The sequence below is a fragment of the Protopterus annectens genome, chromosome 4.part0 (genome assembly GCF_019279795.1).
Source record: "Protopterus annectens isolate FY-2018-M chromosome 4.part0, PAN1.0, whole genome shotgun sequence".
NCBI classification, from domain to species: domain Eukaryota; kingdom Metazoa; phylum Chordata; order Ceratodontiformes; family Protopteridae; genus Protopterus; species Protopterus annectens.
The window spans coordinates 1,094,522,803-1,094,539,136 of NC_056733.1; the positions used below are offsets into that span (position 1 = coordinate 1,094,522,803).

At 38.6% G+C, this 16,334-nt stretch overlaps 1 protein-coding gene across 2 annotated transcripts in view; it reads left to right on the forward strand.

Moving 5' to 3' along the window:
- Positions 1-16,334, forward strand: part of LOC122799768 (protocadherin beta-15-like) — a 142,291-nt gene that overhangs the window by 78,432 nt on the left and 47,525 nt on the right. The window contains exon 1 of one of the 2 annotated variants that reach the window (XM_044069061.1): positions 4,420-6,938. The exons of the other annotated variant lie outside the window; for it this stretch is intronic. Coding sequence (XP_043924996.1) covers positions 4,560-6,938 — 2,379 coding nt within the window. The 5' untranslated portion in view covers positions 4,420-4,559. Of the gene's footprint in view, positions 1-4,419; positions 6,939-16,334 lie in introns of those variants that run through there. 2 annotated transcript variants of the gene reach the window in all.

A 16,334-nucleotide genomic window follows, 5' to 3' on the forward strand; every position in this document is an offset into this window, starting at 1 on the left:
TTTCAGAGTGTTATTATACTATACCTGAAACAAATAGCATAGCTTACAATCCTCAGGTTACCTGCCCTTACAACTTTATCTGCGTACTGAATTTTCCATTCATGTCATTTGTAGTGGGGTTCACCTCTTCATTCCCCACCCTCCTTTATGAGTAGCTAGGTAGGGTTAATGTATGTATGTATCTCTCTTTTGTAAAATAATTCATTTGCATTATGAAGGATTCGGATATGCTCAGGTTGATATCTCTGCCACCCAAATCCTGGACTTGGTCTTTCAGCTTGATGTTATAAATGGTAACATAGAGGTGAAACCTATTACACTGTCCCACTACGTGGCCATTCATTTCTTAATTGAGCAACCCTGGGCCAAACTACTAGATGTTGGCTATGTGCAGGACAATTGGTTCAGTCTCCCCTGAGCTTTTTACTCCAGTTTTGATTGCCCATTTCCAGTATTGCAGTACTTGTTGTCTAGATGGTCTTAATGAAGTTTATAATCAAGCTCTTCCATCTGCACTAGACATTATGGACCAAAGCTATGTATGTCCTGTCTACCAGGTCCATCATCAGCCATGCATTGACCTTGAGCTTGAAGAACTGAGGAAGTCAAAATGAAGGTTGGAGCATAACTGGCATTGTTCTCACCTACTCAAGAATATGTTTGCTTAGGAATTCACATTCTGCAGTTTATTAAGCGTAGGACTCTTACAAGAATTTAAGTATTGGTCCTGGGAGAGTTCTGCAACCTCATACTGACTGGCCTTACTTTTCTGTGTGATGAGAAGGCTGTGCAGTGCAGACTGTCTCTCCACCTGGAAAGCCTTATCTAAAGAATGTGTATTGGCTACCATGCATTATGCTACCACACTTGGCCATATAGGGCACTTAGTTTCACAAATTGTTAGTCAAGGTGGTGTTAATTTTCCATTGGAGTCAACCCTGCGTGTTGTATGGTCTGAGTTTGTTATTCATGATGACAATGATTTTGTGTCTGTTTCTGCACCATGTGCACTGCTGCTTGCACACTGAATGTTTGCCCAACCAGCCTAGTCTTGGCTACTCAGAGACATTGAGTCAAGTTTTGTACCAGATTGTTATCAACTCTCATAAGGAAAATGTTTTCTTTTCCATTTGAAGGAGGCCTTGCTTACTCCTGTTCTCAAAAAGGCTTGATGGAGTCACTCAAGTTGAACAGTAATAATTCAGTATTTTAGCTTCCCCTTCATTAGAATAGCTTCAGGGAAACTAATGTAGCTTTAAGTGGAGTTTCTCTCTCTTTAGAGATAATAACACCCAAAATTCTTTCCAGTCTGACTGTCAATTTAGACATTTATTTTATTTACTTTACATTGATACAGGTCCATTTTTAGCAGAGGCCCAGGGAGAAAAGCTCCAATTACATACATTTTTAACATTTTAAGGCATTATATGTGACGTTCATTACAGGCAGACTAACATTGTGAAATTAAATGACAGCATATTGTACACACACAGTAATTATGAGAGCAACAGGTAAGACAGTACATAACACATTCTTAAATAAGAGACACAATTCATAAAATTCATTACAGTTAGACAAGTTGGACGAGCAGCTAGCAATGTTATCTTAACTTACAGGTAACATTTCATTTCCTGTAGTAATATTAGGACTGTAAGTAGGCTGAGAATCTAGCATTTTGTAGTATGGTGCAATGAGACATAGAACTGAGTTGGTTCTTACTAGAGTCTTAAATGATTTTATTTTGTGATTTTGGTCCTTTGATATGTCATTAATATTTGATACTGTTGGACTATTCTACCTTACTTGACTGTTTCGAGCATTATTATGGTATTTTCAGCACTTTTCTGAATTGATTTGTTGCCTACTTATTTAGACATACTCAAAGAGTGATATCTGAGGTGAATCCCTCTAATTCCTATTTATTGATTGTGGTGTGCTGCAAAGTTCCTCACTTGGTCCTCCTCTTCTATTTGCTAAATCCGTGCTACCTTTGGGAGATGTTATACATTGAAGAGGATTAAAGTATTATCACACTGGTAACACACAACAATACCCCTCATTCCCTCAAGAACTGTGTCTATGCTGTTAAATATCTGGTTAAAGATTTGGAAAGCTTCCATATGTGGGTAGTCCATAATTGTTTCAAATTCAGCACCTCCAAAATGGTGGCAGTAGCAATACATTGGGACTCCTCTTTGCAGATTTTGTCACTAAGCATTATATAGTGTGGAAGCAAGCTGCAATTCCTTCAGACCTCTCAACCAATCAGGGACAAATTTGAACAGAATCAGGGAAAAGTCAAGAAAAAATCAGGGACAATCAGGGACACTTTTAAAATATTAGTGCTATTAAGTTGAAACATTGAGAGAATCAGAGCATATGAATTAATGCACCTTTTCTGAAGTAAAAGAAGTGTATAACTCTTAATTATTGTCATTATTCATTAAGTGTAATTCACCAGCTTTCTGCCCAAAGTCAGTAGTTTTAGGAGGGATTCAGAGGGACAGAGCAAAAATTTGAGTCAAAATCAGGGACGTCCCTGAAAATTAGGGACAGTTGAGAGGTATCATGTTGAAGATGCCAGTATATAACACCAATTTTGTAGAATCTGCTCTCCCTACTTATTAAACAGTGGCTTATGTTTAACGTTCTTGTACCCAGTACTTGAAGTACCTGACTTGAGTCATTCCCACTTTCAGAATATTTTGCCCTGGCACTGATTGACTTAATACATGGGTTTGTCCTCCCAGGGGCTGCAGAAAGCTCATGCAGTTAAATGTGAGCCCTTTGGGATTTGGACTTTTGTTTGCTAAGATATCTTGCCTTTGGGATCTGATACCTGGTTGGCTGTAGGAGTCCCTAATATTGGATGGCTTTAAGAGCTCCCCAACACATTTTATTTAACTTTGCTTGCAGCTAGCAGTATTGTATTCCCTGAAGCTTGCCTAGAAATAGTATTAATGAAAAATACAACTTGCAAATAATGGTTGATCAGAGGTATGATACAAGTCCAGTGGAGCTATCACACTATTTTAATAATAACACAACTGAGACACACAGTGGTGTGAACCTTGGTCCTAGATGATTGTCACTGTTTAAGTTCATCCCAATCCCGTGAGCAAAAATGGGAAAAAGGGGCAGTGGATGGCTGATCTGCTGATTTGATTCAGTCAAAGATATATATTTGTAGGGGGTGTGGGTGGTTTCCCTGCACTGTGGACATTAAAACAGTCCCCTTAAAGTTCAGTAGAATCAATTTATTTGTGATATTTCGTACTAAAAATGATATGGCTTAGATTATCTGCATACTCCAATAATATTAAATACTGTCTACTTCTATGGAAGACTTGAAGCCCTGCCGACTTTTTCTCTTCCCCAATAGCTCTCAACCATCCATTTCTAGAATGTGGAAAACTGTCTCTCATAATGTGGAACAAATGATAAAAATGTCGAGCATTTACTGGCAAGTTATTTACAATTTCATCTAAGAAACTCTCAACATTGTTAAAATATGCTACTTTATTCTTAATTCATGAAAAGAATGTTTTATATGATCCAGTATTATTTACCCATAGATAACAGCTGAAAAAAAATGAATACCACTGAATGGTGTCGGAACATTTCACCTGCGGGGAACATGGACGTTTTAAGGCTCTGAATGAGAAACGTTCATTGTAATGAGGTATATTTTAGAAACATATATCCTGCAACTCTAAAATGGAACCATCCACCCACCTTCTTATTTTTGTACATGGGGTCGGGGTGTCACTTCAACGGTGACGTGACAATCATCTAGAGCCAAATTGTACAGTGCCGGGTGGCTAGCCCTACCACAGTAGTTCAGGCACACCACACTCCCACACACTTACAACTATGCCAATTTAGTGTTCAGACTACCTATTGCAAGTCTCTGGAATGTGGGAGGAAACCGGAGCACTCAGAAGAAACCCACAAAGAGAGGACATGCAGACGCCACATAGAAGGCACCCCGGCCGAGAATCAAACCGGTGAGCGCCTTGCTGTGAGGTGACAACGCTGTCTGGTTTGCAACTGTACCGCTCTGAAGGGGGATAAGGTGGGTAATTTAAGAAAGAAGAATGGAATGAAAGAATTCAGTTATTAACATACTTTGAAAATAAACATTGGACCCGTGAGATGTCGGTGACCGAGAAGTCTTATCACTTGAAATAATGACTTCAGAAAATTGTTGTCTGGAGAAAATATTTTGTTGTCTTTTGTGAAGAAGGATTTCCAAAAAGTAAAAAAAAAATGTTTGGTGCAGTTGAGATTTGCAACACATCGTGTCGCTGTTGACTAAGGTAGTGAACGCAATACGTGGGACGATGTGTGGAAGTTCTTCAAAAGGATTATTCGGGCGCCCCATGCCACAAACGCTGCCAGACACAACTAGCCAGGACTGCAAGCAGTAAAGGTGTGCCAGAGTTTGTGTGGGCCAGACTTACCATTGCCACATCAGAACAGTAACGCTATTTGTTCGTGTTACAAACGAGAAGGTTTATCACAAAGGTACCGATTTACCTGGAGAGGTGCCTTCCAGAATGGGATGGTTGTTAACGCAAATACTCGGCTGCCTTCTGTATATTTTATTTTACCGCACAACTGCATCGACACTGCGTTATTCTGTTTATGAAGATCTTGAAAAGGGGTTTGTCGTTTCCAACATGGCAAACGATTTGGGATTAGATCCTAAAATATTATCGAGCCGAAGGGGGCGTGTTGTTTTTGAAGGAGAGACACAGTATTTTCAAATAAATACCCACGATGGATCGCTGTTAGTAAATGAACGAATTGATAGAGAAAGAATATGTGGGCAGTCTCAGCCTTGCCTGTTGTACTTTCAACTTATTTTGGAAGATCCGTTACGAGTATATGGTGCCGAGACAGAAATTTTAGACTTAAATGACAATCCCCCGAGGTTTCCCAAAACAGAATATCTTCTGGAGATAAATGAAATGACTGTTCAGGGTACTCGGTTCCCCCTTGAGAATGCGCAAGATTTAGATGTGGGCATTTATGCCATTCAGAATTATCATATAAGCCCAAGTGAGTACTTTCGCCTGAACGTCTACAATGCAAGTGACAGTAGGAAGCGGGTTGAACTTGTGCTTGTGAAACAACTAGACTATGAAAAAACGCACACATTCAACGTGCAGCTCATTGCCACGGATGGGGGCAAGCCCCAGAAAACAGGGTCAGCTCGTATACGGATTGTTGTATTGGATGCAAACGATAACGAACCAGTGTTCAGTCAGAGCACCTACAAAGTGAAACTTTTAGAAAATAACGCGCAAGGTTCAATTGCTGTTAAAGTAACAGCTACTGATGTAGACGTGGGGACAAACGGCGAAATCTTGTATTACTTTGGTCATGTTTCAGACAAAGTCAGTAAGCTATTTAGCATACATGAAAGAACTGGAGAAATAACGGTTTCTAAATCCCTGGATTATGAAAAAGAAAAGAATTATCAGCTGGAGGTGCAAGCTAAAGATGGAGGTGGCCTGACGGCGCATTGCGAAGTAATAGTAGAAACCATTGACGTGAACGACAATGCACCTGAAGTCATTGCAACCTCATTTACTAGCCCCATACCCGAGAACTCTCCGCTTCAGACTGTAATAGCACTCCTGAGTGTCCGGGATCAAGATTCAGGAGAAAATGGGAAGGTTCGCTGTTTTATTGCAGATCCCCAACCTTTCAAATTGCTTCCATCCGTGAAGAACTTTTACGAACTGGTGACAGATGCACTGCTTGACCGTGAAGACACATCTGAATACAATATTACTATTACTGCAGAAGATTCTGGTTCCCCTCCATTATCTGCAACAACTACCATACATCTGAAAATATCTGACATTAATGACAATCCACCAATATTTAAGCAACAGTCCAACGCATTCTGTATTTCAGAGAACAACAACCCAGGTGCATTGATAGGGGTAGTAAATGCATTTGACATGGACTCTGAAAATAATGCTCGCATTCATTATTCCGTAATTGAAAAGCAGATCCAGAATTTGCCGCTGTCACATTTTATCTCCATTAATTCTGATAGCGGTGGCATTTATGCAATGAGATCATTGGATTATGAGCAGGTCACTCAGATTGAGTTTGCTGTTAATGCTCAAGATAGTGGATTTCCTGCACTTAATAATAGTGCTATTATAAAGGTACTAGTTTTAGATAAAAATGACAATACTCCCATGGTTTTGCACCCTTTGCTGAATGCTAGCTCTTCTGCTGAAATGGTACCTCTCACTGCAGAAGAGGGCCATCTTATTACTAAAGTTGTGGCTGTCGATGCTGATTCTGGACAAAATGCATGGCTTTCTTTTCACCTTTTAAAAGCCACGGATCCAAGTCTTTTTGAAGTAGCATTGCAGTCCGGAGAAATTAGAACAACCCGACGCATCCAAAGTAAGGACATTAATAAGCACAAGCTGGTAGTTGGTATAAAGGACAACGGTCAGCCACCATTGACTTCAACAGTTACTCTGAATTTACTAATAGCAGAACGTTTTTCCGATGCCTATTTGAAACATACAGATTTGCAAAAACAAGAGGAAGCTGACCCCAGTTTACTTACTTACTTAATAATTTCAGTGTCTGTTATTTCTTTGTTGTTTTTGGTCTTAATAATAATCCTAGTGGTTGTTAAATGCCACAGAATTAAAAATAGGAAATGCCAAACAGTTGATATGAATGTGGGTGCTTCTCGTGCTATTCAGTTTCCTACAGGTTTCTTAGAAAAACAAAACACGGGAACAATTCATAGGGGATATTTGTCTGGCACCAATTTAACAACGGATTCAAACAACCATGAAGTACAGATCTGCAAGACAAACAAGGAAGATAATTTAGCTGGAAGGGGAAGTCATGATTTTTCCCACTTGCTTATTGGCATCAACACAGAACAACAGGTAGGTAACATCCATATTTTCTCTATGTTAATATCGAAATGTGAAGTTTCCTGTTCTGGTTCACTGCAGAGACATGTTAGATGTCCAATACAACGAATTTCCTGTATATATATATATATATATATATATATATATATATATATATGTATATATATATATACACACACACACACACACACACACACACACACACACACACACGTGTGTGTTAATATGAAGAAAGATTCCCCCCTTTCTTAATATTTCATCCAGGGTGTTCACATACATTTTTTTCCCTTTTTGGTGTTTTGCAAGGATATTTTATGCTTGTGCGGTTTTTTTTTTTGTTTATTTGTTTGTTTTTTCTTTTCTGTTTGCTATTTGTGGGTGGTGTTATTTTGTGTGCAGCAGCAACACAATATCTACAGCAGGATCTATATGTGTGTGTGTGTGTAATATATATAAAACTAGATAGATACAGGCTTAGACACACACACACACACACACACACACAGCTAGGTATGCATCTCCATGTTCATAGCTCCATAGGACGGTATTAAGTTGTTGGCCTGGATGCCCTTATAAGCCTAGCCAAGAATGTCACCCATGTTCCCACAAAGTCAGCACCTGTTTTCCCTGTCCAGCAGGAACACAGGTGGGATCCCAGGGGCATATTTTCTGTTTTCCATCCAGTCATTCAGGTTCCTGTTAAAGAGAGCTAGTGAGGTACTCTGCTTGACATGGAGAGAAGTCTATTCCACAGATGGGGGAGTCAATGGGGCACAAATCTATCCAGACAACAAGTTCTATTAATGTCACAGATCAAGTTGAGATTTTGCGTGCAGGTTGTGCGAGTGGAGCTTGACTTATGGATATGCAGCAAACTCCATCAAGGCTGTGTCTGAGACGGCCTTGTATGACAATCACAGGTCACCTCTGAGCAGTCTGCACAAGACTGAGTAGAGGGAAAGGGCATTTAGCCTATCTGTATAGGACAGGTGTTTGAGACCCTGGATTTTCCTGGTCAGGAACCTCTGTGATCTCTCCAACTGCTGCATGTGCTTGGCAAGGTGCATGCCGAAGGAGGTATTGTACTCAATAATGGGTCTGAGTACAGGGATGTAATGACCTCCTTGTTCCTAGATGAAATACCCTTACTTATGAGGTGATCCATGTAGAAAGCCTTCCGTACAACAGAGGTAATGCGGTGGTCAAAAGTCAGGTTGCTATAAACCTGGGTGCCCAAGTCCCTCACAACTGACTGCATGCTTAGTATGTTGTTATTAATGTGATAACTAGTGGGGACACCATTTTCACCAAAGGGATAATGTTGCATTTCTTGGCATTCAGTTTGAGGTCATGGTTCTGGCACCATTCATTAGTTTGGGTAAGGCCCTTTTGAAGGATATTCGCATCACTAGAGGAATTTATGACAGTGCCCAGTTTGCAGTCATCTGCAGACTTGGTCAGCCATGGGCCACTGGTTTTGGCTTGCACCTCAGAAAAGTATATCCAAAACAGTAGAGGCCCCAAGACCAATCCTTGGGGTTCACCGCTTGTTACAGGTCTATTACTAGAGGTGGCTTCCCATATTTTGACTGAGTGGGTTCTATCAGTGAGCCAGTTAGCTTACCCATCTGGTAACATATGGGTTGATGCCTAGCTGGGAGAGTTTATCTATTATGCCAGAGTGGGGAATAGAGCCAAAGGCTTTGGCTAGGTCAAGGTAGGCAGTGTGCACTGTCTTTCCCTCATCCATAGCTTTGGTGACTGTTTCAAAGAAAGCAACCAGGTTTAACAGGCATGATCTCTCTTTGGCAAAACCAAACTGTGTGGGATCAAGTGTTTGGAGGCTGCCAATGTCCTTGATTATAAGGTCCATGATAATGCCTTCCATGGCCTTGCAGATCAGGCTAATTAGGCTGATGGGCCTATAACTGCCTGGGTCAGTGCTGTTCTTAATATGATTCATGGACTATTTAGTACAGAAAAATATAGATTTTAGTGAGTTGTTTCTAGAAATTTGGAGGCAAGCTACACCTGTTTTCATCTTCATCAACTTCAGCATGTCTAGCATCCAATTTTATAATTATCCTTGTTGCACTCATCATGTTTACCATAGTTTTACTTATATTAATTACACCTGCCCTAACTGATGTCCTTCTGAAACATTTTACTTTATAAAAACTGCTTTCTTGTGAAGACTATTCTTCCTAAGCAGTATAGTGTCATGTATAGTTTCTTCATCCCTCTGTCTTAAATTACTCTTTGATTCCTCTCAGCACATGCCCCCTTTATTCCTCCCAATGTCATTACAGACAATCTGTTGGTACCTATTTTGTATCTGAACATCATGCACTTAAATAGTTGTCATACAGTACATTTTATGGATTCACGTGAAGTAATCAAAGGCAATTTTTTACAAATGGAAAAAAAAAACAAAAATCATTCACTGAAACAACCTCAGACCTCAATGATTTTGTTTTTGCAGGGGGGCAGGCCCCCCAAGCACTCATGTGGGGGAACAACCCCCAGACTTATATATACCAATTCCAAGATCACACAACAGTGAAAAAAAAGCAAACTCCACTGTCAGTAAAAGTAATTGCAGCAAACAGCACCAACTCTTTTTGCATTCACCAAAATTACATTCGATGACATGACATACTCAACATTTTATTAATTTTCTCAGTTCTTTTTATATTCAGCTTCCTCCGCCAATCCACTTTGCATTTTGTTTTACTTCCCATGCCAGATTCTGCACATTTTAATGCTTATATCCTGAGTGTTTACTATATCTGATTCTATGTAGTCTTTTATTAATGCAGATCACCATCTTCCTCAACATCTTGGATTGCTGTTCTGTACACTTTTCCATTCTGTATACTGCTTGGTTCTATTCAGAGTCAATTTAACAATTTTCCTGTAATAAACATAATTTATTTTATATGCTAGCAAGCTACCTCACACACAGTGGATGCTAAGCTGTGGAAATGTTGTAAGCTAAATCATACCACTTTACTTACTGTGTTGATAGCTGCAGAACATTGCCACATGCCCACTGCAATCTATCCCGCTGCTAACTCTTTGATCATTGTGCTAGAATTTCCAGTCTTGTTTGTGAACCACTTTGCTTAGGTTTGGGGCACGACTTTTCTGGAAATACAGATGCATAGAATTTAATGATATAATTCAATGTTTTTCTTATTGATGACTGCTGCAGTAGCCATAGCTTTTTGGGTTGTATCATGCTAAGGATATAACAGACATCCATCTGCCAAAGCTTCAGGATACCTTCCACAAACCCAAGCTGTCAAGTATCCAAAGCTGGGCTGACTAAAAGGCAAGTTTGGGTACAAAGTGCTTCAGAATTCTACCCTACCCAAGAGTATGCCGCTCTGAGGCTTCTGAAGATCGACAATTGGCTTGTGCTTTCCTTAGCTTGCAGATAAGTTCCCTTTGGGGAAAAAAAACTTACATTTTCTTATTGATGTTGCTATTTTAGCATTTTCCTCTTTGAGAAAATTATTTTAAAGCTAGGAGTGTTGCATTTTAATGGACTATCACAAGACTGGAATGTACTTTTAAAGGGAACACTCATTTCTCTTGTCAGTTTAAAAGTAGTTAAATTAACTAAAATATTTTTTTTGTTGTGGAGAAAATGCATTTTACTTTTGTGGGGCTGGTGAAGTGTTTTAAAGTGATTTTTACTGTTTTTTTTATTGTCAAAAAGTAACGCTTGCAGACTGGTAGTTTTACTGGCATTTGCTGCTTGTCTTCACAATGAAAGAGACACCATTTTCAGATTGACCACAGAACAGACCAGCAGTTCTATGGTTTGTCATTCTTTCAGCCACAAAAAGAAAAAAAAAAAAAAAAACAAGCAGCCTTTGCCTTCTCAGCAGGCTAGCAATTTGCTGCAGCTGGGTTACTCTGCTGTGGCCATTTCTTGTACCTCAGACCATTCATCTTTTACCCTGGATTCCGCTGGTGTAGCACCTACAGCCACTATGAATTGTTGGTTAACCATATCCTTTTTGGCTGTTGGGGTCCCTTCTGTGGGTAAGGAAGAGCCACTGTTGTCAGTCCTGGAAGAAGGAACACACAGTTTTTCCTGTTGTGTCAAAATGTTGTACCAGTTAATGGAGAAGCTGCTGCCATTAGTAACATGGTTGGCCCCATTTGTCCTGTGAAAAAGAAACCAAGCGTGTATGTAAACCTTCTCAGATCTCCTTGGATAGACGTGGTTTACTGGGACTGGCTCAGGGATTCATTTAGGCTATTGATCCTGAAAAAAGAGTAATACCTCTTTTTGAAGAGATTCAAGATTCTAAATCTGAACAGGAAGAGGAGGGGACAGATGCATTTTCCCCCTCAGAATTCTGATTCCAAGTCAGATGAGAGCTCAGTTTCTGATTCTTCCTGTACGGAGCTCTCTTTCTTTGAGACACTTGCTAGAATGTGCCAATGTTTTCAGCAGGAGAACACTCAGGTTTCTTAGTCCCTCAAAAAACTATGATTTGTTACAAAAGGAGTTTTCATAACCTACATTCATTTACCCTATTCTGTCTGTTTTAGGGGATGTGTGTATTATTGCCTGTGATTTTCCTGATCATCAGCAATATGTCCCTAAAAGGGTAGATAGAATGTATAAATCTCCTCAGTCTTTTAAAATGTTATACACTATTCCCAAACCTGACCCAGCAGCTATAGCCCTAGTTGATCCCACTGCTGCTAAACACCTAGACAATGCCAATCCTACTCTTTCTGATAAGGATGGGGAAATTATTGATCCGTATGAGAAAAAGTGTAAACTTCTGAAACTTTGATTTTCAGAATTTTGAATTGTCAGTATCATATTTTAAAGGTTGCTGTGACTAATTGTGAAAATATGAGGAATATTTTGTCAGTGGTTTCTTCCTGTGAGAAAAACTCTGCTTTAAGTAGTTTCTTGTATAATATAGGTCACTACTCTTTACAGTGTGTGTGTGTGTGTGACTCTGTTGCTTTTTCCGGGGCTATGGCTTGCATGGTTGCATTCTCAGAACCTCCGAGATGATGTTTAAAATCAGATTTTAAATTCACCCTTAGATAGAGATTTCATGTTTGGTCCCTCTGCTGCAGTGGTGATCAGCAAGTGTGATGAAAGGGGCAAACTGATCCAAGGAATCTCTAAGATTTTTCAACAATCATTTTCCATTTTTTTCTAGAGATTTTCTGCTCATCCAATTTTGGAAAAAAGCAGAATAAACAGTCAACAAAATGCAGGTAAACAGATGTTTAAGAAGAAATGGTAAAAGGGGTTCCAGAAAGAAGTTTCAAACCTCCAAAAACAAAGGACAGTCCAACAAGTCTGAATGACTATATTTTGTAACCCCCAGCCCCTTTTTTCTTCCAGAAAGCCCAAATCTCAATTTTTCTCTTTGGCAACAGATAGTTTCAGACAAATGGCTTCTGAAAATCATTTATCAAGGTTACATATGGCAGTGGGAGGAAATTACTTCTTTCTAGGGGATCATTTCTCCTGCTCCAGATCAGAGTATCTTGTTAGTTTTTCATCACATGGTGTTCCAAAGAGTGATAAAACCAAGTTTTTTTATTTAAGGATGTTCATAGTGCCAAAGAAAGAAAGAAAAGGCTTGGAAACCATTTCTGGATCTTTCTTTCCTAATACTGTTTGTGATAGTCCCCAAATTTAAAATGATATAATTTCAGAACCTCTTAACTATTCTTCCTCTTTCAAATTTCTTGGTAACGCTATAATTAAAAGATGCATATCATCACATCCATATTCATTCAGATGTCAGGAGTTTCTTATGGTTTTGTGTGTTTGGATCACATTATCAGTTTTCTGCCTTACCCTAAGGACTATCCACTGTTCTTAGAGTGTTCACAAGGTGCCTAACTCCAGTTAAAGTTCATTGCAGGCTACAGGGTATCCACATTTTATCTATATTTAGAAGACTTATCTCTGAAGAGTCTTTGCCAAAGTGTCAATAATGTCTCACTCTCACTCTCTCTGTCTCTGACAATCTTGGGTGAGAGGTCTCTTACACAAGTTAGAACTCCAAGGAACATTCAAAAGTTTCTTCACTCATTCACACAGGAGTTTGTTCTTGGGATGTCAACTACACATTTCTGTTCAAAGAATCTTTCTTCCAGAGGAAAAAAATATATATCTGTATCTAGATATATTTCTAAGGTATTCTGTTTAGACTTCTGTCATTGTGAGGGAATACCTCAGGATTTTAGGTGTAATTGCATCTATGATTCTCATGATACTAGACTCCACATGAGAAAGATACACTGATATTGGAAATTGCTTTGGTTCCAGCACCAACACACTTTATCTTTTCAAATCCCAATACTGGTGTTTGTCAGAAGAGAAATCATGTGGTAGAGGCAACAGATAACTTTAGATGTAGGTATCTACTTATCTCTCTCTGCTCCAAAGCAGTCACCACAGACACCTCAGAGTTTGCTTGGGTAACAGTTTTAGAAAAGATAAAAGTGCAGGGGGTGTGGGATGCTAAGGACAGATGCAAGCCAATAAATAACAAGTAGATGTTTGCTCTGATCAGGGTGCTGGACTCTCTAAATCATTTTTGGTCCTGGGACCTGTTCAAGTGGTTACAAACAGTACCAGTCATATGGTACATTAAAAAGCAAGGGTGAGCCAGGTCATACCCCCTTTGCCAACTAGCCATGTTAGCTTGGAAAATAGCTTCACAGTGCAGTCTTACTCCACAGGTGTCATATATTCCATCAGAGTGGAATCATCTGGCAGACAAGCTGAGCAGTATCAGGGCAGACCCTCACTAATTCAAACTAGATCATGGGGTCTTCCAAGATTTGATCCATCTGTGTTCCTGAAGTTGACCTCTGTGCCTCCCATCTGTGTTCCTGAAGTAGACCTCTTTGCCTCCTTTCTGAACAATCAGCTGGCAGGATTCTGTTCCAGGACTCCATGCAAGTAGTCCCGAAAGACAGATGCCTTTTCTTTTCCTTAGGCAGGAATGTTCCTGTATGCTTTTCCACCTTTTCCACTAATATTCAGGGTACTTTAAAATATTCAGAAGGAATTCCCCAAGATCATTGTGGTGATTCCTTTCTATCCCAGGCAACTGTGGTTCTCTTTTCTTTTGGAAATGGCCAGAGGCAATTACCACAAGCTTCCTCACAGACTGGATCTATTCAGATAGCAGGGGTATTTGATACATCTCAATATCAATCAACTTCAAATGACTTCTTGAATGTGAGGGTCTTGATTCCTTTTAGGTAAATATTTACTGAGGACTTGCAGCGGTTACTAATGGAGACAAGGAAGCTTGCCAATCATATAAGAGTAAATGGGGAAAGTTTTTTTACTGTGCCAGCAACATAATCGGTACCTACTCAGGGCTAGTTGTTCTCAGTTTTTACAATATGTATGTGAGTTACTGTCTTGTGTTTTTTTTCTTATTTCTCTGTCAAGGTTCATTAATCATCCATTTCAGTATGTCTGCCCATGGATCTACCTCTTTCAATGTGGTCTCATATCAAAAGGTTTTTAAAAATGGTTTTGCATAAGAGGCCTCCAAGAAAACTAGCACCACCTCCTTGCGTTTGGCAAGAACTATTATTGAGTGAAGCACAAATGTAAACTGAAACACTGTCACATAGCGTAGAAAAGAAAATGTTTTAGTTTTATTTGCCTCACTGATCACAGGGCATTATGAAACCATTCTTTGTGTTAGAAAAAATACAGACGAACCAAAATTAAACACCAGTACAGCACAATTTGAAATTTGATTCATTGTGGCATCATAATACAGTTCATCCAGTTTATTCCAAGATTCATTTAATTTATCTAACTTTGAATGCATTTTTATAGATGCTGAAATATATGGAGAGAGTTGCAGTGTCACTGTTCCAAACTAATTTCTGCTAGCAGTTCATTATAAGGTTATCAGTAATTATTAGTACAATAAATATTTAATAAATAAAAACACTCTTGTCAGCCATATTGGACACAGACATAATCAAATTGCCAGTAGGGTGTTTGTGTGTGTGTGTGTGTGTGTGTGTGTGTGTGTGTGTGTGTGTGTGTGTGTGTGTGTGTGTGTGTGTGTGTATGTATTTGCAGTGTATGAGTGCGCAGTACTGATAGTAAAAGGAAGTGTTTTAAAAGAGTTGAACAGAGAAAGCATCAGATGCCGGATGTTATATTGACAGTATAACTTGTGTTTGTGTGAATGTTTATGCACATGCGTGCATCCTGCAATGGGCTAGCCATCTCATCCAGAATTAATTTCTCTACTTGAGGCTACTAATTGCCAGAATAGGCTCTATCTTCCCTGTGTCTATGAATTTGATAAAGTGGGCATGGAATAATGAAGACAACATTCATTGTAGAAGCTTTAGCTGTATCTCTGAAAAACTTTTCAAGTCTGTTAAGTAAAATATTTTATTTTATAAGAATATAAAATTGTGAAGCAGATTTCTTTAAGTATAATTGTTTTGATCAATATAACATTTTCTGTATTTTAAAACATTTAGATAGATCCTAAAGCTTGTTAAAGTGATTAACATCTGCTTTTAATCTTTATGATAAGTTGGCCTATAACAAAATTCTCATTCTCGGAATCTGAAAGGATTAATAAACATTGTCCTTGGATATGTATTATATGTAGCTCCTTTTCTATAAGCATACTCATTTTTTATTGTAAGACATCATCAGCTAAAGGCTAAATTAAAAAATTCTAAAATGTCTGATAAGTCCATGGGTCAGTTCAGGAGTTTCTCATTCTAGGAATCTGAAAGGATTAATAAACGTTGTCCTTGGATATGTATTATATGTAGCTCCTTTTCTATAAGCATACTCATTTTTTTTATTGGAAGACATCATCAGCCAAAGGCTAAATTAAAAAATTCTAAAATGTGTGATAAGTCCATGGGTCAGTTCAGGAGTTTGGTCTTGTTGTTCATCTGTTTTATTGAGAAAGTTCTAATCATGGGTATCTATTATTCTTACGCTTATATGAGGTACATTCCTTATGGGTTGTATGTTTATCAAAATTATGCAACTTTAGAACAGAAAAAAGCAAATTTTAGAGTCCTTGTTACTTTGTGTTGCCTGTTTTCAGAGTTCATGGAAAGATGATGATGCCCGAGTTTTCCTTAAGTTAATATTAATGTATATTCCTTATTCATCATTTGGGTTGTTAAATATATCTCACAATGCATTATATAACTCTACCTCTGATTTTTAATAAAAAAAATGTTTTCTTCATTTCTAACATAAGCTGTCACAAACTGTAGTGTGAAAATTTCAAAATTATCTGTACTGACTATACAACAGCAAATGTTACTTGTTAGACTTATTTTTTTACTTGCAAAGTACAGCAAACAGAATCAAAGAAAATAATTCTAATTATG